We start from the raw sequence: 26628 nt of genomic DNA, 5'->3' as shown, positions 1-26628 counted from the left end.
ATTAGGAGATCTAGAATGAAGATCTTCCCAGGAATAGAGTTCTTCAGATGTAAGCAAACATTCAAGTATGACCTCGTCTACAGCTGCAGGATTTTTTCTACATTCATCTTCTTACTCTTGTCAGCTCTCAGTTTAAAAACACTCTATGGTTTCTGTGCCAGAGTCAGCCTTTTTTTCCCCCCACTCTTCACTCATTAAGCCCGGTAGCAATTAACTAAATTAGAGACAAACATCTTGGCTAGTCTGTAAATGTCCATTACTCACAAGAGTTGGTCAGCATCTTTTCACTGTATTTTTATGAGCTGCTGAATAGGATTTGGTAAGCTGAAATTGTATCACCCATTCATGAAGCCAGAGAACTTTACTGCTTTTTATGACTTTTATGATTAATAAATCTTAGATGAGAAAGTACTATGGTGTTTCACTGAATTACACAGCACAGGCTATGGACTTCCTACAGCAGATTCACAGCTTCAGCTATGTCAGAGTTTATTTTCTAGAAAGGTGTCTCAGGCATAGGCAGTATCTAGGAGACGATGAATACACCACAAAGTGAATTGTGACCAAGATTAATAATCTCACAACCCAAAAGTTGTAATTTTTTTCTGGTGTGAAATTATTTGTTATCATCTTCTCACTGAGTGTGAGAAGAAACGAGACTTGCAGAAATGAGATGAGACCAAGGGAAGCGAACTTTAACCACAGCTGCCAGATATGCTTATTTCTGACACGGGTCCCTTGTACATAGAGTTTGAAGGTATAAATTTTATCCTTAGTGGAAACAGAACAATCCGCACCATCCCTGAAAGTGTTAATGAATATACCTGCAGGTGCCTTCAAGATTTACAAAGGAACATACCAGCTTACTCCTTATAGAAAACCACTTTCTTCTCAGTCCAGTCTTACAATTCGCATAGTATTTTAGTGCAAGGCCTTCCAACAGAGTAGGTACTTTGCTGTTATTGCACTAGCAGATAACATCAATTCAATATATACTAAATACACCCTCTCTGACTCTGACAAGTATCTGGTTGAACAGAATTTGGAAGGAAGGTTTAAGACCCTTTTGACACCTTAAAGATAATTTTTGAGAACAGGAGCTTGATATTGTTCTTTCCCCACTTACTTTCAGAGAGAAGAAAAAGAGCAAGATCCTAAATACAGTTTAGGTCACACAGAGAAAACCACCAGAAAAAAAACCCTTAAGATTTAGGTAAGGTGCTAAGCAGCATTAATTAGACCATTATTATAATAAGAAAAAGGCAAAACACAAAAAGGCTGTAACACAAATAATTGGATGGAGTGAACAACACATCAGGATGCACCACAGCAAAAACTTAGAGGTAAAGAGGCATGCTCAGATTTGAAAACAAGGCAGGAAGCACGGAGATGAAATACAATCTCTGAAAAGCCCTTGACAGTTTTCCATATTCCAAATCAAAAAGTGATTTTTCCAAACCAAAACTATAATAGCTTTGTGCTAGGAAAAGAAGGAAGTGAAGTTTTCAGTTTTATATAGGAAAACCTTCAAAAAACCCCTGTTCAATCCTGCCTCCCCCTTTTATTTTTTTTAAACTTTCTGTGGTGAATATTTTTATGATCCCATCTAGAAGCAACTATCAAATCCCAAGCACAATTAGTGAACCTTCATAGTCTTAAATGTAATGACGACTTCATTAAATGTATTGTCATCAAGGTATCTGATGTCTGCATTCACTCAAGACAGCAACTTCAGCAATTCAGTTGGAAAAGATTGTTGATTCAATATCATCAGTTCATGGTGCATACTAGACTTTCTGGGATGAGTCCCAGAGAACTACTGATCAAATTCCAAAAGCTGCTTATTATGGCTGATCCAGTGAAATCCCTGCCTGAAGTAGCAAGGCTATAGATGTTGTATAAGCATTCATTCATCAGCTTTTGAGAAACACACACAGACTCAGTTTTGTACCAGCTTGCAGCCTCTCTTGTCATATTCTGGATTGCAAACTCCAATACTAAATCTCTATTAATGTGAATAATCTTATTCTTTATTTTCTGGGAACACTTGATGCTGCAGAAAGGTGCTAACATCTAGAAATGCCTATCGTTCCTCACATTTAAGAAGAAATAAAAATATACATTGAGTGCCAAAATACTAATGTAATCTTCTAAGGACCTCCTACAGAGGAAAAAGAACGTGATCTACACTTAAGCAGAACATGGATAAGTACTGCTCTATTCACAGCAATGGAATAAATTTGGTCTACAGAGATAATACTGTTAATAGAGCCAGTTATTGCAACACTAAATCAAGGCTAGATATTATGAATATAGTCTTTGACTTGCTTAGTCGATGGTGAATGACTAATATCAAACCTCTGATAATTTTTTATTAAAGAGAAAGATTAAAGCAGTTTCTAAACAAATTATTAAGTAAGGCTTTAGTTTTAATAGTATCTTTTATCTTTTTCTCTTTTGTGATAGAGAGAGGCTATAATGAAGAAAATCGAAACTCTTATGATACGCAGGTTAATAACTATCACTTGGGGGAGGAAGTGGAGAGGAAAAAAATTAGTAGTTGGAGTAACTGATTGCTGCTCTTGCTGTTCAAATTTGATGTTGTTTTCTTCAAGATGAACATGAATACATATAAGAGACAAAAAAGAACAGTACAAATGGGAAAGGCAGTCTGTGTCCTCCTCGGCTGTCAATGCTGACTTCGTTTGCAATTGTGCTGCTAAGAAAGCAAAGCACAAAGTTTTTAGCTTCTGAGAGATCTGGAAAAAATTACTAGCACTGAACTAAGGCACTGATTTTACTTTACTTTTGTGTTATAGGCTTGCAAATATTTTCATGCCTGCAATTCTAGCCAGCTAAGCATAAAGAAGTTAAAAGAGGAGGGGAAGCAAGTGAGGTGGAAAAGGAAACACAAAGGTGATTTCAGCAGGAATGCACAACTCCTCACCTAGTTGGTTTTTACTTCTAGGTTCAGCAGGTGAAAATATCATCTGGATTTCTCTCAGGCTCAGTGTCCCTAGGGCAACGGATGGGAGGCCCCATGGCATTGTATCATGAAGATGAGCACTGAGAAGCCAGGGACTACAAAAAGCTTGTGATCCCCAAAAGAAAAGATGTGTAGAATGGCTTCGCCCACTTCTCAGGGACCAGGCCTAGGTTCCAGCAGATCAGTTTTGGTCATTGCTCTCACTTTGTTTTGATCAGACACGCCCTTAACACCAGCTTTGACATGATAGCCAGACTTTTCTGTTAACGCTCATTAGCCTAACTTTAAATAGTATGCTGGCCTTTAGAAGTTTATTTAATAGGTGCAGATGTAAAGGCATGTAGTACGTTAAAACATATACGAAATGTGTATCACTGCATGTAAGAGGTCAATTTGAATTTTGGTTACCTTGGACAACTTTGAATGTAGGCTTCTCCACAGAATGACTAACCGCCTGGCAAGTTCTGACCTGCAATCAGTAAGCTGCAGTTTCTAATATTACACTACCAAAAGGATTCTGCAATTGTTATGAAATGAGGGCGTGCCAAGAACAAACAGAAGCATCACTTCACAGTTGCGGGTTTCCTGGCATAAATAAATAGGTACAGAGAAGTAGAGTGTAAATAAATCTGATTCCTTTACTGGTATTCAATAAATCATATTTTCCTTGAGTAAGGTGCTGATTCAATGAAGTCCAAATTTGGAAATATGTTTAAGCAGAGGAATGTTTTAGAACCTTTCCAGCCAGGTTTTCTGAACTGTGTGCAGAGGAAGATGTTTCTAAGGTAGATATTGATTAGTAACTATTAACTCTTTTCATCACCAACAATTAGTTGCTGTTAAGGGTGTTAACAAAATTTCATGGGATAAATTGCTATATCCAAGGGAGAAGAGTCCTACAAACTGTATTTACCTTCTCTTCTGCACCTGCATGTTCTCCCTGCCCCTCCCCTGGCCCTCCAGCTGCTTAGCCTTTCCTGGCAGCTTACAAACATAATTGCTGTTTCTTTGTTTGCTGTTCATAAAGTTGAATAATGGTGAAACAACAAGCCTGGCATTTAGGATCCTGCCTTTGAACCACCTCTGTGTATGAAAGGTTGCTGCAATCTTTGCGGTTGGCTCACTTTTTTGCCTCTCTGAGCACACTGTAATGGAGACAAGCAGACAGAGGAAGAAAGAAAGAGGAAAAAAAGCATCTGAGGTGCCACTTTTTACAATCAAACTAAGTGGAGGGAGACCACCGTTCCACACACCCCCATCCCACCGCAACGTTCAGATGGAGGGCCCTTTGAAAGCATCCGCGTCTCCCCCAGCTGCGCGTGGCAGGCCAGCCACAGAAACGCAGGGCAGGACCGTGCCCCCGCGCAGCAGTCCTCTCCGGGACCCCGACACAGGCACCCGCGACAGGACAGACGGACTCCTGCACGTGCCGCAATCTGCGAGGCGCTCCCTCCGCAGCAACGCCCGCGGACCTGGGCATTAGCCAACCAGTCTCAGCTGATTTTAACCAAGGAATTAAATAAGGCACGGTCTACGATTTTGTCCGTTACCATTCTTTAACCTCTTCTTATGACGGTATAACATTTTAGACAACACACTAAGCACACAGCAAAAGACAAAAAAGAACTAAAGCTTAAGGAGGGAGGAAAGAAAGTTATTTGAGCCGCATAGAAAAGTCATACACAAAAACTTTTTAGGCTTTCATGAAGTTCCTTATTCTCCCTTTTCTCCACAGAAGAAGTTGAGATTAAGCACAACTGCTATGACCACCACTAACTGCAACAAATTCTTTCACTCTGCTATTCATTCTCTGTATTTGAATCGCCAGATTAGTTTTGAGAAATGCTGTCTTACTTACATTTTTAGATCACTTAAAATTTAACTTATCATCATTACCTTATAATATGACTAAATATGTAAACATCTGCAATACGCCAACTATAACAGTTCACTAATACAAACAAATAGCAAAACACATGTTTGATGATGATACACCTTGAATTAACATATTTTTAAAATAACATTTTACCTTTGTCTGGTGTTTCCACACTTTGAAGTGAATTCTATAAAGAAAAAAAAACAAGCAAAAAATAATCAGTTACTTCAGAAGAAAACAACAGATAGCAGTTACAATGGTTTTAGGAGCAGTACCCATGGAAAATAAGTTGAGAAAGGGGAAGGATGTATCCTGATGTTACAATGACAGAGAACATGACTGGGATTCAGAGTACCAGGATCTGCTTTCCAGCCCTTCCACCTGCTTCCTCTGCCCATCTCAGACAAGTCACTCAGGACTTGATTTCTGACAGTATTTAGGCATGTCAAGATACACTCATCTACCTTTGGTGCATACGCGTTTTCTGTGTCTGTGTTGGTATAACAGAGATAAGAATACCCTCCCCATTCCTTTTCGCACCTTATATATTGATATGTGAATCCCACAACCACGAGCATCCTTTCAAAGCTGAGGAGCACCAAATCTCCACTCAAGTGGCCTACACTTCACCTTCGTTCCTGTGCCAAATCAGCAAAAATAGCTATGCTTTTCAAAGGCCTTTGAGCAGGCAGCTAACCAGAGGTGGCCTACAGGAAATATTAGGTGCAGGGATTTAGGGGCTGTTTATGCCCTCAGTGCCTAAACACAGCTCTTGACGCCTTACATTAATTCAGCATCCGTATTCCCACCTCTCATATCCCACTGCTGTCAGCAGCAACTGCTGGGTGCTTACGACCATTGAGAGATCAGGCCAGTTATTTCAACTGAACAGACCAGCCTAATTAAACTTTTTTTTTTTCCCCCCTAAAGCTGCTCTATTAAATCCCCGAGCACAATAACTGCCATCAATCAGACCTTGCACCAGCCTTCTCACACACTGGACAAAATTAAATATTGCTACGCTGGCTGTGCCTCCCCATCTGCCGTGGTCAGGGCAGGTAGCTCGGCATGTCTCCCGGCAGGACAGGTGGCACCCACAGCCCTGGAGTCGCAGGTGGGACCCAGCCTCAGCTCAAAGGCAAGCGCGGGCGACTGGCTTCCCCCGCCAGCTGTCTTCGCCTTGCTCTGACATCAGACTTGCACGTGCCAAGGTGACATAGAAATAAATTACTGAGGTGTAAACCTTGACCAGAGAGACTAACAAGTAAATTCTGTGTTTCAATTTTGCCCGTGGCTTGCACTGCTTGAACCCATGTCCCTGAAAGGTTTACTATCCTTTACGGTCATTAATTCCTTCCCAGTGGGTTGCGGATGCTTCACGTTAGTACGTATGCATGCAGCAAGATGCTTCTTAAAAACCACAATGCATGCAGAGGTGACATAAGAAGTACTATGCTGGATGTACATTCTCCCTCCAGTACCCAGCTTGGAGCTGCCAGCATTTGTCTGGTAAATATGAAGAGAAGTCAAATGCTTACTTGAGGGAAGAAAAGCAACCTCCAGGCTAAGAAATATGTTTTCACAATCTTTATAATGCAGTGAGACAAATGGGAACAGAGACCTTTGTTCAATTCTCTCAAATTTTGGAAAGTAAACAATCTTTTGGAACAGCGCTTATAATTTCAACATAGTGTAGCCTATTTAATATATAGTGGATTAGTGCCTGTTCTGGCAGGATTTGATCTCCTTGGACTTTTTGTGAGCTGCTGCAAGAAAGGAAGAAAAAATAAAAAAAGATGAATAATATTAATTGTGCAGCAGGCCCAGAGTTCCCCCTGAACGGATTTTAAAATCCCAAGGTTAGGTTGGTTAGAGACAGAATGAATCACATTTATAAAGAGACACAATCAGTTAAGAAGAAACTATCACTGGTGGCAGTTGCTTTCATAATCTCTTAACCACGGTGCAGGAGTGCACAGTACTGGCAGTGAGGAGGCAGTAAGGACTTAATAAGTACAGTTTAATTAAACAGAAGATTCGAAGTAAGTTTCTTTGGTTTTTTTCTTTCATAAACTCAGAATTGAATAGAAGCACATCGAGATTTTCTTTTTTTTAAAGTATGCAAGCACACATGTACAGATACGTATACACAAACATATACTGACACCCTATGTAATTTACATTGGAAGGAGTAAGCAGTAGTTTCCCTGAGGCATTATGCGCACATGGAGCTTGCCAAATGGATGCATTAAAAGGTATTCCACACGAAACCACACCATACATTACACTAAAGCATTAGGAAACCATAGTGAAAAAGCAATTAGAATTTTTTCTGGCATTTCTCCCTTACCCCATATGTAATGCTGCAGCACTTGAGATGTAACAGGAAGCCTCAAAAATTTCACTTTACTTACGGTGCAAGTTACCTGCTTGTCTGAAAAAAAGCCTCTCTTCTACCTAACAAAGTCTGGGGGGTACTGTGCTGATGAGCATAACAGAAACAATTCAAGCAGACTGACAAGATATGCTAATATTGCAGTATTTAATATGTTTATCTGTACCCAGAATTCACATAAAATGCCCCTACACTTCAGGATAAGTTTAACTTTAAAAAGTTTCATCCAACCACTGGATACTAATTTTGGCTACATATGTCGATACAGACAAGAGAGATGGTCCACTGTCTTTGTATAAATATTGACAAATATAGAAAAAAAAAAAGCTGATGTTACACTTATATACTATCTTATACATGAGGTAGTTACATAAGTAACCTCTATTTTCATAAAATGGAACAGTGTTCTAGTTACAGAACATGCAGAAATAATTTTACTGCTTTTGTGACATTTATAGTTCAGTTGCTGCTGAGAAAGATGAAAAATAAAATCAAAACTGAACTTTTTCTAGATTGCTGAAGTCTAATCGACTGTCCTAACACTTATTTCTCAAAGGAGTAAAAAGCAAGCTGCAGCAATGGTGTTTGCTGGTGCAGGAACAGATTGACTTCCGCCCCCCACCCCATTTGTTTGAAGTCAGTGGTTAGTCAGGTCTGCTTCACCAGGAGGGAGTAAGGGGGAGAGGGGTGTCAGTCAGGGTCATAGACAGCCTTTATAGGAAGGCTTCAAGGGACAGACAACTAGTTCAGCTCACCAAGCCTGAAAAGGAATGTTAAAGGAACAAAACTTCAATAACTTAAAAACTTCAAAAAATGAGTAACAATCTGGTCAGTATTCTCCAAGAGAAATGTGGAGACAAGCAGCTTCTTATGTGAATGTTAGGACAGAAAAATATTTTAAGATAGTGATAAGGTATTCGATCAGGACAGAATCTTTTTAACATTCAGAAGAGAGAATTCAGGAACAGTATCATTTCACTCATTACAGATGAGCAAACACCATCATTATTATCATCATCAGCACCACCACTTATCATTTTTGGCCTTGAGATTACAGCCAGGACCAGCACTCTACTGTGCTGGAGACTGTACATATAGATAAGGAGCAGTGTTCCTTGCTCTGAAGAGCTTGTAATTTTAATAGGTAAAACAGAAAAAGGAAAGTGTATTGCTCGCTCTGTGCGAGGAAATACATGGAAGTTAGTTCAGCAGAACCTGTATATATTGAAGACTGTCTATACAGTGGAGTTGGAAATTGGGCACACGCTGGAGAATGAGTGATGGCAAGCTGGGAACACTTGAAGCAGGGTTTTTTGTTTGTTTGTTTTTACAACAGAATAGATAGCTCATAATTCAATTATTTGCCTAGTAACAATCACTTCATCTCTAAAATAAAAACAGTATTCGCATGACAGTGATTCAGAAGAGAAGCAGAAGCAAACGTGAACTTCAACAGACACCTTAGACTTGAAAAAGATGACCTGTACTCTTTGGTTTTTATCCCATTATCTTATTCTTCATGGCATGGCATGGCATGTGGGGCTTTCTGATTGCTCAGGACAGGCCAGACTAACAGAAACCGATTTGGCTCTTTGACCACTATATCTCTCTGCTGGCAGTCAGAGAGGATGGGGCTGAAAATGGACTCAGGGATACTCAGCGAATGTAAGCCAGTCGTAGGAGGCAGTTTACACACTGGCTTCACAAAACTGACCTGAACACTCAAAGAGAAAATACACTAAATTCTTCCTAACTCCAAAAGAAATCTTTTCACAAATTAGTCCCAATACATTTCTTCTGCTCTAATTCCTTCCTAAAGGAGAACCTGTTCTGTTACTGCCCTCTCTATCTTTTTACTGGACCAAGCTCTTTATCTATCTCTTAAGAAAGATTCTGGGTTGACACAATACTTTTCTCAAGGGGAAGATGCTGATCTGTCTGATGCCTCTCAGGACTGCCTGGGGTTTAACTGAAAAGCAGATGATGTGAATACCTTTTTACTTCTTTTATCTCTTTCTCTACTGTATTTGCCCTCTAATATACCGGAAGAACTTTTATTAAATGGAGATATTATTATTTCCATTTACATCAACAACATGCCAGATAAAATGTGTGCTGCCACAGACCCATTTATGCTGGAATCTACCCAGAATAGCAACTTCTAATAATTGATGCTGAAGTAGACATGAAAAGATTTAGGATGCTATAGAAACAAGATTTACAGTGAGTCATGACCTAGAAGGGAAGTAAGAGAAGGCGCTTAAGCGAATAAGCTGGTCAGCTCAGAGCAACAGCAAAAAAACTAGAGCTATGTCGCTTCTTGCAGCTTGGTCCTTAACAAAACTTGCCAGCCTTCAGAAAGACAACATCCATATAACTAATTCCAGAAGGGCACAGCTGGTTCTGCCCAGGGCTCTGCAGCAATGTCTGCTCTGCGATCTCCGGTGTCCTCTGTTCCAGAAACATGGTGCAGAGATTCGCTTACAACCCAGACCTGCAGAGAGCTACACTGATTTTTCTGGAGTTTATTTGCTTTGGTCCTGTATTTTACCTAAGGTGACAACTATTCCCTCCTTCACCTGCCCCATCTAAGTGGAATAAAGAGAGGCTAAGAACGCAGAGATTTCAGAAGAGAGGTTTTCTGAGCACCACTAAAGCCTCTTCAACCAACTCTCTTTGGTGAGACTTTTCACCTCTCAGGAAGAATTTGCTATATCTCACTCCTATGACACAACAAATGTTATAAAAGCATTACGCTAGCTTTCCCCAGTCTTATGTTTGGGATCTCAAACTACATATCAGGCATAATTAAATAAATTGCACTTATGTAGCTAGACATGTTTCTAATTAACACTCACTAGTTAACTCAGTTAACACCAGTTATCTCATTGTTTACTTTCCTGTCCTAGGTGTTCTTACACATATCAAAAGCCATGGGCTAAAACAAACAAGAAAGAGAAAGAATAAAAGTTTTGTAAGCAGGTAACGGTCTGAGAATGCAAGCATCTTGCCCAGTTTGGCATGTTTTTCTAAACATTATTTGCTGTAAGAAAGAATAAGAAGACAGAGACAATGCAAGGAAAGAAAAAAATTCCTTAGTAATATGTTAAACTTTTTTAAAAAGCATGAAGAGGGAATTTCATTAGGATGGGAAAGAATTAGCATGACTTAAGGTTACACTAGGCTAAATCCAAGTGATTAATGGCTTGATTTTCAAATTTGCTGAGCACCTGTATTTCCAAGATGCTGACTTCAAAAGAATTTTTGGGTGCTCAGAACTTCTGTAAATCAGGTCATAGTGACTTGTTCAAGGTCAGCTGATGACAAAACTCAGAAGAGATATGGCCCTCCAAAGTCCCAGTTCACAATTATACAGTAACCCCTGGAAAAAACATTTCAGTGTTTTAAAAGTGAGTATTCCAGCTAAAATCAGGACTATATGATGCTGGTCCTTCTCTGTATAAATAGCATAGACATTTCTACCTGAAAACTTTATAATTTGAGTGCCATTTACAGAAGATTTTTTGTTTGGTTGTTTTTTGTAATTGTTAACAACCTATGCTAAATATATGAAAATTGAATACTTTGAAATTGCATGATTTGGTGATGTGGCAAAGCAGATATTTGTACGTTTGGTAAGAATAAGAAAGAACTACCAGAAGAGCGTACCAGTTACAGTTAAACACAGGACAAGTCTTCTGTTGTTCCTCTGACACACATTGCCAACAATCTTTTCTTTTTTCTGAGTGTCTCTACCTAATGCTTATCAGAGGAGAAATACATAGTAAGACAGTAGAATGGCCTTGATCAATCAGAAAATTAGTCATACCCATTCAAGCTCCAGTTTTAAAGAGAAAAATAGGATATCAACTTGCATCTTTTACCTGTGCTTTCACCAGTGGCAGTGCACGGAGTTTCTCGACTGCATCAGTAATGTCTCTGGTTTCCACAAAACCGAGGATGCTGCAGATCACTTTAGCTACTTCAATCACATTATCAACTTTACGCTGTTGATAGCAAAGAAAGAAAGTGAAAAAGGAACCAGTAGATGCATATCATTTATTAGAAATGCCTTACCATAAACTTCATGCCAGTGAGTATGTAGAAAACCATATCTGCTCATGCAAAAATTCAAACACACCATGAATTAGTCTAGCTACCTTGAAATCACTAGTAATCAATAGCTTCCCAAGGACAGCATCATTTTTGTTGAAGTCAAATTGTGCCGTGTTGAAAACTGTGATAAATTTTGTATCTAAGACTGATTTTCAGGCAAAACATTGGTTTGTCTGAACTTCATGAGCATAGAAACACTGTGGAGAAACTTCTGAGGAAACCTGAACCCAAATGATTCACAAACTTTCTGAGGTTTTTATGATACTGTGAATTTATCCCCACTATTGTCTCCTACTCATCTCTCTGAGAGCTGGCAGACACCCATGTTCCTCCTAAAAATAGTGACTGTGTGGGAGGCTGTATGATCTGACACCTGTGGACTGAGTACTTCTGCGACTAGCTTTTCTGCAATATATATATATAGTTCAAACTATTAAATCTTATTGATAACAAATTTAGATATTTAAATATTACCATATGAAAAAATCTCTAGATGAATAATTCTCAGAAATACTTTGGGGAATTCAAGAAAAAAAAAATTGGATTCCAAAGAAAGGAAAATGCAGTCTTCAAATATCAAGTACTCTATGTTCAGGAAAATAAATAAATTAAAATTCATGGTTTTCCTGCATAGTTATATCACTTCATTAAACCTAAAATACATTCTCTGAACAAGTAAAGCTCTCCTATAAATATTCTCCATGTTTCTGTACTGATAAACGTTCCTTTTGGTGCGCTACAGCATGTCTATTTCTCTAACTCATCTTTTTCATGCCTGAAAAAGAAAAACTGTACCAAGATGAACTCTCTATTTTTAAGCTTAAGGTCTATATCCAGACTGTACTGAGAAGGTTACCACCTGTCATTAATACAAATAAATATAAAAATATATTGAGGTTACTAATTCCACATTACCTGCCTTGAGCAGAACTAAAGCAAGAATGAGTTATATAAAATATTCTCAAATAATTGGTGATCAGAATTCTTTTAAATGTAAATTGTTGGGTCTTTAGCAATTAAAGGCAGCAACACCTTTTCATACTAGAGGTTCTGGAGAGAAAAAGGCTATGCCTGACTGATTTCTTGAGAACTTTAGACCTTCCTTTGGTCTGAAGTTGATTTACCCTTCCGCCAGTTTACAAGGAGTACATTTCCCTTCTTTCATATTTCTTTCCTACCACTTAAATTTTTAAATTGAACTCTTGCAGGATTTACTCTCTATGCACCCATACATTGTCAGCAGAAACAGAAACCTTTAAAATGGCATGGTATTGTTACCATGTATAACACTGACGAAACCAAAGCATTATACATGCTGGTTTACTGTGCAGTTGTTGAATAAATGCATATATACACGCACACACAATTTTTAATTACTATATATAGTTTGTAATTAAAAATGAAATATAATTCTAATTTAGCATTTAATTTAAATTCATTTTAATTTAGCATTTTTCTTCTTCACAAGTGAATATGGATTATTAGAACAAGGGATTTTATGTCTATAAAGACACATTCATGCAGAGCAATTTCTGAGCGGTACACGAGCAATAGACATACACAAAAGTAATCCTCGAGTAGAGAAACAGCTATACTGCTGGACAGAATACTGCTATACTGCTGCCCCCAAAAAACCCAACCCAACAGTTTATCTATTTTTGTATGTGTGTGTGTATATATATATATATGCTGTTCCACAAAGACAGTAGGGTATCTTGAAGAATGTATCCATTTCTGTATAATATACTGTTCTATTAAGAGATAAATTAACAAAGTACTTAATATTTTATAGAAGTTACTATACCATAGACTTTGTTTATATGGTAGCTACTTCTAAGGAGCATATTGTAGATCAAGGAAAGAAAGTGTATAAAAAAAAATGTGTAATACTGTATACTATGAATGATGACTTCTTTCACACTATTTCTGGTTTTAGATATTATCATGTAAAGAGTTTTCCATATGTAGACATATGACATTGATTTTTGTCCCAAAGAAGGGAAGATAGCAATTAATTTCTTACAGAAGTTTTACATTTTCTGAAAATCCAAAAGAATTATAGTCAATGTCTTGTATGCGATTTTTTTCCCCTCTACATATTTAAATACCAGCAGAACCTTTGAAGGATATTTTGGTGTTTAAATTATTTATATGATTAAAAAATGCTACTTCATTCTAGAACTTCTATACTCGGTATTAAAAATTTACAAAGTTTTCTCTCTACATTAATAGCACATTCTGAATCGATTTAAAAATGAAGTGCATGTCAAGTGATGATCAGGGCAATCAAAATGGCTAGTTATCTGACTACACACGCTCTCTGGGAATACTCTTTACATGTCAACCCCAACAGCACCAATCCCACTCTCACCTCATGCCAAATATCCTAAACTTTTTCTTTTTTTTTTTTTTTCATTTTCATTTTATAGAGGCACTATCCATCACAAAATGAATTTTCCATTTATTGATTGTTATTAGTAATAATGATAGTGGGTTTCTCACATAAATCAGAAGTATTGGCATCTCCAAGGGTTTTTAACAGACAATCTTGAACAAGTAAATTTGGAAGCAGGTAGATAAATATAGGGAACAAAATATTGATTCCCCCCCCCCCAAGTGAGAATCTCAAGATCTATATGATTAAAACTGAATGCTTAAGGAAGTTCCAGCTGAGGACAGAACTTAGGCATGTATGTACGTATTTATTTAGTATATGTGAGTAACTTCCAGTGGCTTAAAGTTCAGAGTGTGCTGAGGGTGGATTGTGGTGAATCAGAAGAAGGGTAACAACCCTCCCAGTCATGTGAGTGCTGGCTTTGAAAATCGACATAATTATTCCCACGTAACCTTGGGATAAGGGACAGTTATAAAGATCCCAATTTTAAATGCTCTTAAAGAAATTTAATCAGATGTTAGAGAAAATAAGTAAACAAGGATTCAAAGAGCAAATAAAGGCTTCTCATTTTTGCTTTCTATACTACGTATTTATGACTATAACTTATTATGTTACAGGTCCATAATTTTCAAGTCACTTACTTATTAAAGCAAAGCGGTAACACTGGTTGTAATTATTATACATTTGGAAAAGCTCCATACACTCTGATGCCTCTGACTGAAAACATCTGCATCTGACCTATGTCATTAACTTGCAATCCTGTCTTCTAAGCAATTCTTATGAACTTTATTGAGTGACCCTGTGTAGATAACGCCTTGTTTAAAAAAAAAAAACAAAACAAAAAACCCACACCAAAAAACCACCACCACTACAGAGAAATTTAGCTCTGGAGTAACACATGCATATTTGTTGCACAGCATGAATATTTGAAAAATGTCCCGTCTTCCCTTTATAAAAAGTTAATGATCTCAAGTAATTGCTTACTCAAGGTAAAAATATTTAGCAAAAACAACTTTAAGAGTGCTTCATTATAGGTCTGAGGAATATCTACACATCGTCAGTTGCAGAGGGTAGATTGTAATGCCTCATTAACGTTGAGATTATAGCTTTCTTTGAATTTAGAATCTTCTTACTTTAGGCCCTAAAATTTCAATTGAATGTGAGTAACTACACTGATGGGTCTACTTCAGTAAAGAAATATATATGCCCATTTGAGTTTGGGGACCTCAATTTTCCAAATGGTTATGACTGCATCACATTTTATACACTAAATAGTTCCCTTAGAGAAGTTGCTTACAAAGGAAAGTTCGGTGAATTCCTACACAGTATCAAAACCAGAGCTTTACTTCGTAGCTAGGCACAGTTCAACAGCTTTTAAATTTGTACGCACTTTGTAAAAGCGTCAAAGATTTACACAAAAATGTAGAATATTTTTATCAATACATATTTATTTACATATGTATTGACAAATATATATGAATTCATGTACATGCCTGTATGTGCATTTATATATGTGTGTATATGTATACACACTTGTATGTATGTGTGTTTTCTGAGTAATCAAAAGAGAAATACCCATGGATCAAGAATATTCAGAAAGATTAAAATCTGGGCTTGAATACAGGTGACAGATTTCTGAAACAAAATATGAATTTTATGTTTTAACATATATTTCAAAGAAATCCATATTTCAGCATAATGAGTTATAACTCCAGAAGGGATGCACTGGAATATCTCCACACTACAGTATTCTTTGATTTTACTAACATCCTTCATTTTCTTTCCAGTCCCAAACCCTGGGACGTCAGTTAGCATGACAACCTGAGCTCAGATCAAATAACCATTTGGTGTTGTCCAAGCTATCACTCAAATATGCATTTGTCCTTTAGACATTTGTCCTTAAAACATTAGTCAGTAGAGAAGATTTCCAAAGAGATTTTTCTTTCAAGCATGTAACTTCCAATTGGCAGCCCACAATACTTTAAAATAAAGCTCTTTGGAGTTTTGCTGCCTAAACCTCGTCCTGCAAGCTATTGTATGCTTGAATATATATCCTAAGTACGTAAACATTTGACTTGCGGGTTTGCAAAATCAGGGACAAATTTTGCAGATATATATATAGTGTATTATACCTCTACTAAATTCCAAATATCATACCGCCAATCCAAATGAACCTGGTTTTATTTACAGGTTCCTTGACACTTAGAAACAGTCACCTTTGATATTTTAAATTTATAACACTTTCTTCCTAATCTCAAGCCAAGTTTTATTAAGAGAATTTATATCCTTTCAAAGTCAGGTTAAACAGCCTTAATTAAAAGTCTTCCTTAATTGCATTTGAGACAGATTAATAATTAGATACCTTTCACACAGAAGTTAATGCTTTTCTAGTATAACAAACTGAGAACAAATACCTCATTTTGCAACAGATATTCCACTTGACCTCTATATTTCAGAATAACTGAAACAAGGTTTTGTCTGGAAATTAGAAAAAAGAAAACAACATCAAGTTAATAACAATTGGGTTTACTTTTTTCCAACATTCTATAAACTAGGAATAGTTAATTAGCAGTGATTTTATGTTGATATAAAATAAGGACAAGTACTTATGCAGATGTCACGTAATTGAGCCTGGATTGCCATAGTTTTTTTGGTACTCATTTGCCACAAGGTATAGAAGTAAAAATCTTCTACTTTTACCCGGAGGATACATGTTTCCCAAGTGAAGAACTCCAGCAAGTGATTTGCTATTTTAACATCTATTGAAATCCAAATCCCGTTTATTTTAAAGATTAAGCAAGTGCTTCAATATTACCTTAGCAAAGGATGGACTTAAGTACATGCTACAATGCCTTCTTTCTCAATCACTTCACAGGCTAAAGCTGCAGAGAATCAGGCAAAACAGCTGGAAAAGCTCCACATTTCAAAAATCCATACTAAGTAACAAGTATAAAACTATATATTATAAAAAGGGACACCATTGCTACATAATGCACTAAACTTTATTTTCTTACAGTTCTTAAGTTTACATGCTCAAACAGTTTCAGCAACTACCTTTTCCATAGTATCACTTAAGCTGTGAATTTGCTTTATTTCTGTAGACAGACATGTACCACTCTGTATTCCCATGCCTTTGTCATGCTACAGAAATTATGACAAAGTTTGTAGAGGCAGATTGCTGTGCTTTAGCAAAGCTTCACTAAATTACTTAGGATTATGAACAGGAGTATACACCTCTCCACACTGAGCTCCAGGACTGATGCTTCAGCTGTAAATCTCACCACTTCAGAACCACAGGCTCCAAGTGCTATTCCCAACAGATAGCCAGAATCAGTTTTGCTTTTAAGAAGCATTTGTGTAATTTTCTGTGTTTCAAACACAGTGAAATTCTAGTTGTCATTTATTTGTCAGCTGGAGCAAAACAAAAAAGGTGCCTATGAGACCATGGCTAAGGTTGTTATGCACAGGAATACCTTCTCCTTTGGCAGCCTCCTCTATAGGGTCAAATCTTCAGGAAAGAATACGGAAACCTTAAGTCCCACTTCCACACCCTGCCTAACCTACTGATTGGTAAAACTGACACACTATCGCCTTGGTGGTCCTCAGTGGTAGCTAGGGTTTGCATGTGCTTTTATGAAACAATGGAAACTTCAATTTATATTCTTTCTTCAGTGTTCATCTGTTTTACTCTATCACTTTATCCTTGACTTTTTTTCTTCTTTATTTCCCACTGACCCTTTGCATTAGGGTTATCTCTTTTCAGAGGGCTTAGAAGGAATTCCTCCCCCATTTCAGTCTGGTAGCTGAAAGTCACAAAAATATTTTGATTGCTTCAGAGCAAATAGACTATCGTTTTCAGAGAAATTGTGTGTGTCCTCATGCATCTTGGGTTAACTGAGCAATCAGAATTGCAACTATGGTCCAAAGTATAGGTTTCACGGTACATGGTTAGACTTTCATTATATATATATTATATGGCAAGAGAAGGAAAAAGAGTCATTGCACTGAAACCATCATACAGAATAAAGAAATGTTAGGTGGCCTTCCCTGTGCTAATACCAGAGCGCATTTCCCTGTAGATGCCTACTATCCACCTCCTCCTACAGATGGTTTTGCCTTTACCGCTTTTTATTTCCAATCTGCACTAGCCTTATCTAGCCAGGCAGTTTGTGTGTTGAGTAGCTGTCTGGCAATTCCTCCTGTAATCCTGTTAAATCATAGCTAATACAAGTTGTCGCTCTGCTTTGACCAAGTCTCCAGGCATAACATCATCTTCATAGCATTACCCAGCTCAAAAGCAGTTCTGGACATATGAGCTTGCCTTGTCGCCTTGATGCATATAGGTAAGCATGTTTATTAGCATGCTTGGCCTCAATACAGGTTTCAGAATAATTTCATAAGTTATAAAACTAGTTCAAAAATTAGCATATTTTCCATCAGTTTATTCTACCCTAGAGAATTTTGTGTATAAAGTAGCCATAGTTTTACATAATTAATAGGAAACAAATCCAGCAACTTGAAACAACGATCAAAATACCTCTACTAACACTATCCTGAACCTTTGGCTGCTAGGTAACTAATAATATCCATATATTATCACACAGACATACTTCATACTTGTACATCTTTGATAGCTGTGTATAAATATGGCAATGCTAACCAACCCATAAACATTCAGTGTTTCTTAGACACTGAGGAAATTTTTTTAGCTTTTTGCAAGGCAATACGGTACAATAGTTTTGAAAAGAAAAGTACAAATAACTTGAGAGACTCAATCTTAGATCCCAGCTGGTCTATATGAGAGGAACACGACAAGTATATAACATTTACTTACAGCATTCATTTTTCAGTTTCCTGGCAGCAGCACCTACCGTGGAGCAATGATAGCTTTCCTTTCTAAAACGCTGTTTATCACCATGCTGACTAACTAAGCTGTGACTAACTGCATGGATCAGACTAGCCATCGTGTTATAGTTACTGGCATCTCAGTGTCAGAGATTGTGGGCCAATAGACTGCAGTTCTTTTGATGTACTCATTGATTTACATTGTGTTTGGTTTTCAGGCTATGAAAATCAGCGTGTGAAGCTATATATGGGCTGCCTGTTTTATTTGATCACATTTGCCTGTGAGAGGAAATCTGATTATTACAGAGGTAAGCTTCCAGTTCATTCCTTTTACTTCATCTCAAGCCAGTTCAAACAGTTCTTTTTCCTTCTTTTCTGGATCTAAGCAGACTGAGCATCTCAATCAATACATTCTCTAGAACACAAATGTTTGTGTGCTACAATCAGAAATGTAACTACAGTGCGTGCAGACAACCCTGAGTGTTATTTTATTTAGCTAATCTAAATACTCACAGCTGTGAAGACACAGCAATATGGGAAAGTAATCTGCTGGCCTTCCTAGGTGCCAGGCAGATTTGCACAGCCTGTGTTGGGCCTGTTCTACTGCATCTCCATTCCACTGCATCCATCTGTATTACAGCCCTAGCTATATATAGAATTGAGGAATTATCACATGTTGCAAACATAGGTCCCAGTGCAAAGTAACCACAAAGAAGTTTTGCATATTATGTTAGAAACAGCTGTTATGACTAGGTATGATATTATTGACTGGCCTACTCACAAAAAAATACCAGGGTGGCACTGCTTACAAGAATAAGGGCTTTTCTTCACTGTACGGCTCACGTTATAATTTTGGTAGTGCTTCAAACTGAAGTGCCTTCTCAACATAATTGAGTGATTTCAGCTCAAACTAGTTGCCTCTAATGGGGAAAAAGAATATGTGAAGACTGCTAAAGAAGTTTACTTCAGGCAGTGATTTTTTGATCACTAAGTTAAGGAGTGTTAAGGCTTGTGTTCACAATACCTGGAATAGCCACAGTTAGATAGAACTACTTCTGCACCCTGTGTAGCACCAAGTGGGAGCCTACTCAAGGCCCCCTACGCCTCTACAGTGCTACATAGGTTTTCTAGTAATTAAAAAGGAGGGTTTCCATTCAAAATGTCTAACGTAACATAAGACAGTCTACCATGGGAATATTTCCATACCATAATGTGAAGGGTATGTAACGCACATCCTGGAGCAAGCCTTAAGCACAACGCTGGAAGACTGCATATGTGCAAGAGGTCTAAGGTGGTGCTGGCTCACAGACATGGCCCCCAGGGAGCAGTCCCTGGAATGAACTAGGAAGTTGATAAAGATCAGGCTAGAGAATACTTAAACTGGACATACATAAGTCCATGGGCCCTGAAGGGATGCACCCACAAATGCTGAGGGAGCTGGCTGATGTCATTGTGAGGCCACTCTTGATAATCTTTGAACAAACGTGATGGTTGGAAGAGGTGCCTGAAGATTAGAGGAAAGCAAATGTCACTCCCATCTTCAAGAAGGAGGACGCAGAGAACTACAGGCTGATCAGCCTCACCTTGAACTCTAGGAGGGTGATGGAGCAACTAATCCTGAGAACCATTTCCAGGCACATGAACTACAAGAAGGTAATAGAGAGTAGTCAGAATGAATTCACCAAGGGAAAGTTGTGCTTGACCAATCTGATAACCTTCCAACATTAAATCATAGATTTTTGACACTGTCATCCATAACAACCTCATAGAGAAGCTAATAAACCATGGGCTGAATGAGCTGTGAGATGGATTGAAAACTGGCTAAATGGCCAGGCCCAGAAGGTGATGGTAAGTGGCACAAAGTCTAGTTTGAGGCTGGTAACTAGCAGTGTACTCCAGCAGTAAGTCCTGGGTGAACTACTGTTTAACATCTTCCTTAATGATCTGGATGATTGGGCAGAGTGTACTCTCTGCAAGTTTACTGATGACACAAAACTGGGAAGAGTGGCTGATACACCAAAGAGTCATACTGCCATCCAGAGAGACCTTGACAGACTGGAGAAACGGGCTGACAGGAACCTCATGAGGTTCAGCAAAAGGAAATGCAAAGTCCTGTGTCTGGGGAGGAATAACCTCATGCACCAGTACGTGCTGGGGGCTGACTACCTGGAAAGTAACATTGCAGAAAAGGACCTGGTAGTCCTCGTGGACAGGAAGGTGAACACAAACCAGTAATGGGCACTTGCAGCAAAAAAGGCTAAGGGTGGCTAAACGTATCCTGGGCTGCATTAGCAGGAGTATTACCAGCAGGCTGAGGGAGGTGATCCTTCCCCTTTTACTCAGTGCTGGTGAGGCCATACCTGGAGTACTGTGTCCAGTTCCAGGCTCCTCAGTACAAGAAAGCCATCGATGTACTGCAGAGAGTCCAATGAAGCACCACTAAGATGATGAAGAGACTGGAGCATCTTTCCTATAGGGAAAGGGTGAGAGCTGGGACTGTTTAGCCTAGAGAAGAGAAAGCTTAGGGGGGTCTTCTTGATGTCTCTTCAGTGGTGACAGGACAGGAGGCCATGGGCACAAACCGAAACACAGGAGGGTGACTGAGCACTGGCACAAGTTGCCCAGAGAGGTTGTGGAGTCTCCCTCCTTGGAGATATTCAGAAACCATCTGGACATTACTTAATTAGGTCTTATACAAAGAAATACCTACACTTGTCTGTTCTGAATCTGCTACTTTCACTTCATGCTCCCTTTATCCTGCATTGGAAGGCACAGTAAATAATCCTTTTCTGCAGACATTCTCTGTGCTCCTCAATTTCATAGACTTGTCACCTATAAAATACCCATCTTCTATTATCTCTTCATCAGGATGAAGAATATTATTACTTATTTGTTTCTCATATGGAAGGCATTTCATTCCTTTGAGCATCCTTGCTGCCCTTCTCCTCGCTTTTTCAAGTTCTGTTACATCATATTTGAAACGGGAGAAGCAGAACTGCCAGTTGTATTCAAGATAAATGAACACCCTACACCAATACTGTGGCATAATATTTTTTTTTTGTTTTTCATTTCTTTCAAAATAATTCCCAACATTTGTTTTATCTTTTTTTTCAGCTGCTGTACACCAAGCTGACATTCAGAACTATTTATTATAACCCCAAGAACTCACTCCTGGTGGTAAAAGCTAACTCAGAGCCTATGATTTCATATCTGAATTTAAGACTGTTTCCTCCCATCTACATTTATCTTCTCCAAATTTCATCTGCCACTTTATCACACACTCAACTCAACATTATAAAATCCTTCTGCAAATCATCACGGGCAGCTCCTGTGCATGTTATGGACAGCAAACTTTTGTCACTTAGCTATTACCCCTTTTTTTCTCAGATAAGTTAGAAATGCAATTGAGAGCACAGGGCCTGACCACAGATCTTTCTGGGTAATCACCGCTGAAAAATGTTTTCTCCTACCTGTCAACAATTCATGGGACAAGCACGAACTAGTGATCAAACACAGTTCAAGCTTTTACTTTTTCAATATTTACTGAACTTGTGGTTGAAGAAAGAAAGTATTTATTGCCTATGCTACCAGTTATTCATTGCCCTACAGTATCAGAAGAAATTTTGCAGACCACAGTTGATTTGCAGGTCCACATCTTTTATCACATATCACCTCTGAAGACTCTCTTTGCAATGGAAAAGGCCACACGCTTTACATCACAGAAATAAAGCAGTCAATAAGTAGTGTGTGTATAGACTGCATGATCGGTTTGATCTCTTTATCGCAAGAACCAGAATAGAAATTTGGGCCATGCTTCTAGGAAGCCAGATGGGTCCTCAGTAAGCACCAGATATTCACCTTGAACAAGTCACTACCTCTCTGTTTTCCTCCATCTGCTAAGTGACAGGTGTGGCATTTACCATTCTTGGCAAAATACTTTATAACGAATTGATGAAAAACATTACAAAAAGTGTTAACAGCTTCTTTATCTAAGTGCATGAAACAGAACATAATGAAAGTTGAATGAGGACTCTATCTCATATAGTGCTTGTCCATGGTAGGTTAGCTTTAGAGTCAGATGCCCTTTGAGTGCCAAGTTAAAAATTTGTCATAGCTAGCCCCCATTAAAAAAATAAAATAAAACATCACTCAGCTGTGAAAACACAGGCATAATGAAGAGCAAATCCATTATTTTTACAATATTTACTCTTAAAAATTCTCTGAGAGCAACACACACATGAAAATTATGATTCCTCCAATCCTAGGAATCCTTAGGAAACAAGAAAGTTCTAATGAAACCTTCAATGACACGAAAGGAAGAGAATGAGGAAAAGCAACACAGATCTACAAATGATTATTGATTTTTTCAAAGCAATCAATAAGGTCTGAAAATAAGAGTCTAAAACATTGAACCAATTTCCTTTCTCTTTGGTATTATTCCTGTCCCCAGTAGGTCTTGGAATTGTCCTTTGGGGCCAGGAGGCTCACTACAAACAGAAATACTGTTAAATACCAGTGTTCTTACCGAGTCAGTCTCCAGGCACAAGTGTCTTCGAACAGCTGATTCACACTGAACAGCCTTTGATCATCCTCATACTGTGGAAGAGAAGTTTATAGTGACATATAGTATTCTGATAGGAAAAATGTACATTAGAGAGATTTGCTTTATATTTTCCAAAGCCATCACGTTCTTTTAGGAACTCTCAGAGCGTTAGGGATGTTTTGGTCTGAAATTTTATTTGGTCAATTTCTCTCATGTTACACTGGGTTGTACTATATAGGATGCTAAACCAGATTGTCACAGTAGATCCTTCTAGGTACTTATAGATTAAGGCTATAGCCACATCTCAGTAAACTCTGCCTCTGCTTTCTTGTTACAGACAGCAGAAGGCATCCTTTTGCAATAGCAGTATACATTAGTTTGCATCTGCAACCTCTTTGCTGCTTCCTTTTCTGAAAGAACAGAATGAAGAACATCTGTACCATCTTTGCAACCTCTCTGAAGGGGCTATTCTCAGTGAAGAGTCACAGAGATGATCAAGGCACTAAAACACTTTTTGTATGAGGAGAGGCTGAGCTGGGACTGTTCAGTCTGGAGAAGGGAAAGCTCAGGTGGACTCATCCATATGCACAAATATCTGATGGGAAATAACGAAGACAAGGGAGTCAGATTCTTTTCAGTAGTGCTCACTGACAGGACAAGAGGCAAAGGGCAAAAATTAACACACACGAAATTCCACCTTAACGCAAGAAAAAAATATATTGTGAAGGTAGTCAAACACATGAAGAGGTTGCCGTAAAACCTCCATTGTGGAGTAGGTTTGAATATCTGCACGTAGGCACCTAGTGGTAATGAGCTTCTGTTTATATAGTGGCTAGGACAGCTGCCAGACATTATTTTTCTTAGTATCTCTAGAAATGCAAAAGATGGCTGAGAAGGGCACAGCTTCGGCAACCAGGCTACAGCCTATTTATTTATATGTGTACTGATCTAAAATAATTGTTTGCTCAAAAGTGAAGCAGAGAACAGAAATATCTGGCCAAGGATGCAGAAGAATACGAAATGTGACTCCATTTTAGGCTAGACTAAACTAATGAAACTTTCAAGTTCTTTGTGAAGGGAAGCCAAAGTGGTTTAACCTTAAAACATTTCAGTAAGAAAAACAATCAATCTTCTATTCATCTTTTGCTGTTATAACTTTCATACAATAAACAAAACTTTTAAAAAAATGAGAATGGCATAATTCAATCGTGATGAAATATGATTCATGATTTTTCCACCCCCCCTTAAAGATAATTTGAAAGAAAATTTGTATTTCCTAAAGAAAAAAAAAAAAGTCTTCTATTTGCTTGGCTAAAAAAGCCTTCTCCTAATATTTTGAATGTTAGTGAATTCAAATATTGAAAGCTTGTTCAGAACAAGGTGACTACACTAGCAATTTTTTCTAGTTAATTGAAGTATAGTAGTGGCCAAAAGCTAACATTCCTGAGCAACATGTGTCTCTGCTATGGTTGGATTCAGTTTAAATATGTTAATCGACACGTGAACTAACTCACACTAATTCTGCTTTAGATCGCTATATAGAGATTGAGCAAGAGCACTATTTAAGGAGCAGGATCTTGCTGAGCTAGATACATTACAGATGTTCTGTAAAGAATTCCCATCTGGAGTGCTACTATCTCTTTTATCACATAGTGGCAACCAGTAAAAGATGAATTAGATGAAAGAAACGGAAGGGGATGAAGGTAAAACATTCTCATGCATTAAGCTTTGAACATGCTTTAGGCCTAAGCACTAAGCTCCACTTTATCTGGGTATTTGATCATATACAAACACCTGTGTTCCTTATCTCAGTGTGCTGATATGAGCGTGTTACACGTTATTACAGAGGAGAAGCCATGGTAAGTATTTGGGGTTTAGGGGATGCATTTGAGAGTAAATGGTCTTTTCTCAGCTAATTTCAAAATCTGTCTCTGAACTCCACTGAGTTGCTCCTACAAAAATGATTACAAGACATAGAAAAATAGCTTATGGATGCCAATTTCCTGAGTGCAGCACTAATTGTGCTACATATGGCTGTGACCTAATAACTGCTGGTTTTGCTCACAGCTCATGTCTTCTGCCCATACCATATCTGAGGCTTGGAGCACCTGACAGCTATCACACAGCTTCAATGCATGCTAGAGGACTGGTATAACATCTCAAGACCTTGAGAATATTCTGTAGGGCTACCATAATCAGAAGCACACATTCCAGGAAGGAAATAGCACCAAGCACTCCCTAGTTGCTTGCTATAATATTGTGATTTGAATTTGCTACTTCTAGACAGAGCTATGGTCAATCACATCCATCTTGACTTTCAGTAGATCATATCCCCCCCCCCCCCCCCCCCTTTTTTTTTTTTTTTAAATTTTTAAAGTCATGTTACCCTACAGATGAGTAATGTACATATTCTGCAAAATCCACCCTGCATTTTTATAATGTCACTGCATGCTCAGCTGTTGCACTGGTACCTCTGGAGACCTTACAAATCACAGAGCATATCTGAACAGGGATAAGGCTTGAGCTACACAACAAGGTTGATAAATGACAAACTTCCTCCTTGATCTCATTCACTGACAGGACTAGAAGACAGGGAGGGATGAACTTGGAAACAATGTGACAGAGACTGAAGGAGACAGCCCTGAAGCTCAGAGAGAAATTAGATGTGTGACTGATAGGAACCCAGAAGCTTAAGGGGATCTGATGGACTAGGACAAAATGTGGGTGTATGTGAATTATTTAGCACCTGAATACATATGGGTGATTATTATATAGAGGGGCTGCCAAGATATGAATATGTTTCTGTGACACTAGTTAAACTACAACCTCAGTGTAGGTTTCTATAAAATAACTTAACCCAAAATTTGAAAGGATCCTATAGATTACAGGTCAAATTCTCCCCAGGAGTGAGTGCAGATTAAGTCACAAAAATAAACAGTAGCTGCACATGTACATACTGTCTGAGATAGCTGAGGAATCTTAAAAGTCTCAAAGTTTGTGCCTTTTTTAAAAACAAACAAACACCACATTATTTTCACATCTTTTTATACGAATTCTGAGGGAGGAAAATTATTTTCCATAAACTGCCTCTAAATCTGTGACTTTCAAATACATTTTATTACCAAAGCTGCAAGTTTCAGGGATCAGCAACAACAAAATTGACTGAGCTCAGTGTAGACTACCTCAGACCCTTGAATTCAGTGTGGCTGGAGCAGGTTTCAGTATACCCAAAGAGATCTACAGAACCGGGTCCAGAGCGAAAGGAAACACTGCAGCATTCAACGCACCACAGCCTATGTCTTCTCCGTGAGATTTTGTCTGGTCCTGACAGACTTGCTGGTGCTCCCACCTGGGAGCAGAACCGCTCCTTTCTGATATGAGCACTCTGCCATGAGCATGCCCTGGAGCTCGACGAAAGCTCTGGGTCTATGACTTAATGCCAGCTCTAGAGCTGCTCATGTTCTTTGCTATT

At 38.3% G+C, this 26628-nt stretch overlaps 1 protein-coding gene across 1 annotated transcript in view; it reads right to left on the bottom strand.

Annotated features, from left to right (window-relative positions):
• Positions 1-26628, bottom strand: part of PIK3C2G (phosphatidylinositol-4-phosphate 3-kinase catalytic subunit type 2 gamma) — a 209635-nt gene that overhangs the window by 156163 nt on the left and 26844 nt on the right. Inside the window, exons 6-9 of the mRNA XM_075757739.1 lie at positions 23139-23209; positions 16183-16246; positions 11142-11264; positions 5016-5049 (exon numbers count right to left, since the gene is read on the bottom strand). Coding sequence (XP_075613854.1) covers positions 5016-5049; positions 11142-11264; positions 16183-16246; positions 23139-23209 — 292 coding nt within the window. The remainder of the gene's footprint in view (positions 1-5015; positions 5050-11141; positions 11265-16182; positions 16247-23138; positions 23210-26628) is intronic.

Source organism: Balearica regulorum, chromosome 1 (genome assembly GCF_011004875.1).
Source record: "Balearica regulorum gibbericeps isolate bBalReg1 chromosome 1, bBalReg1.pri, whole genome shotgun sequence".
Taxonomy (NCBI): domain Eukaryota; kingdom Metazoa; phylum Chordata; class Aves; order Gruiformes; family Gruidae; genus Balearica; species Balearica regulorum.
This window is presented reverse-complemented; position numbering and strand designations above follow the sequence as displayed.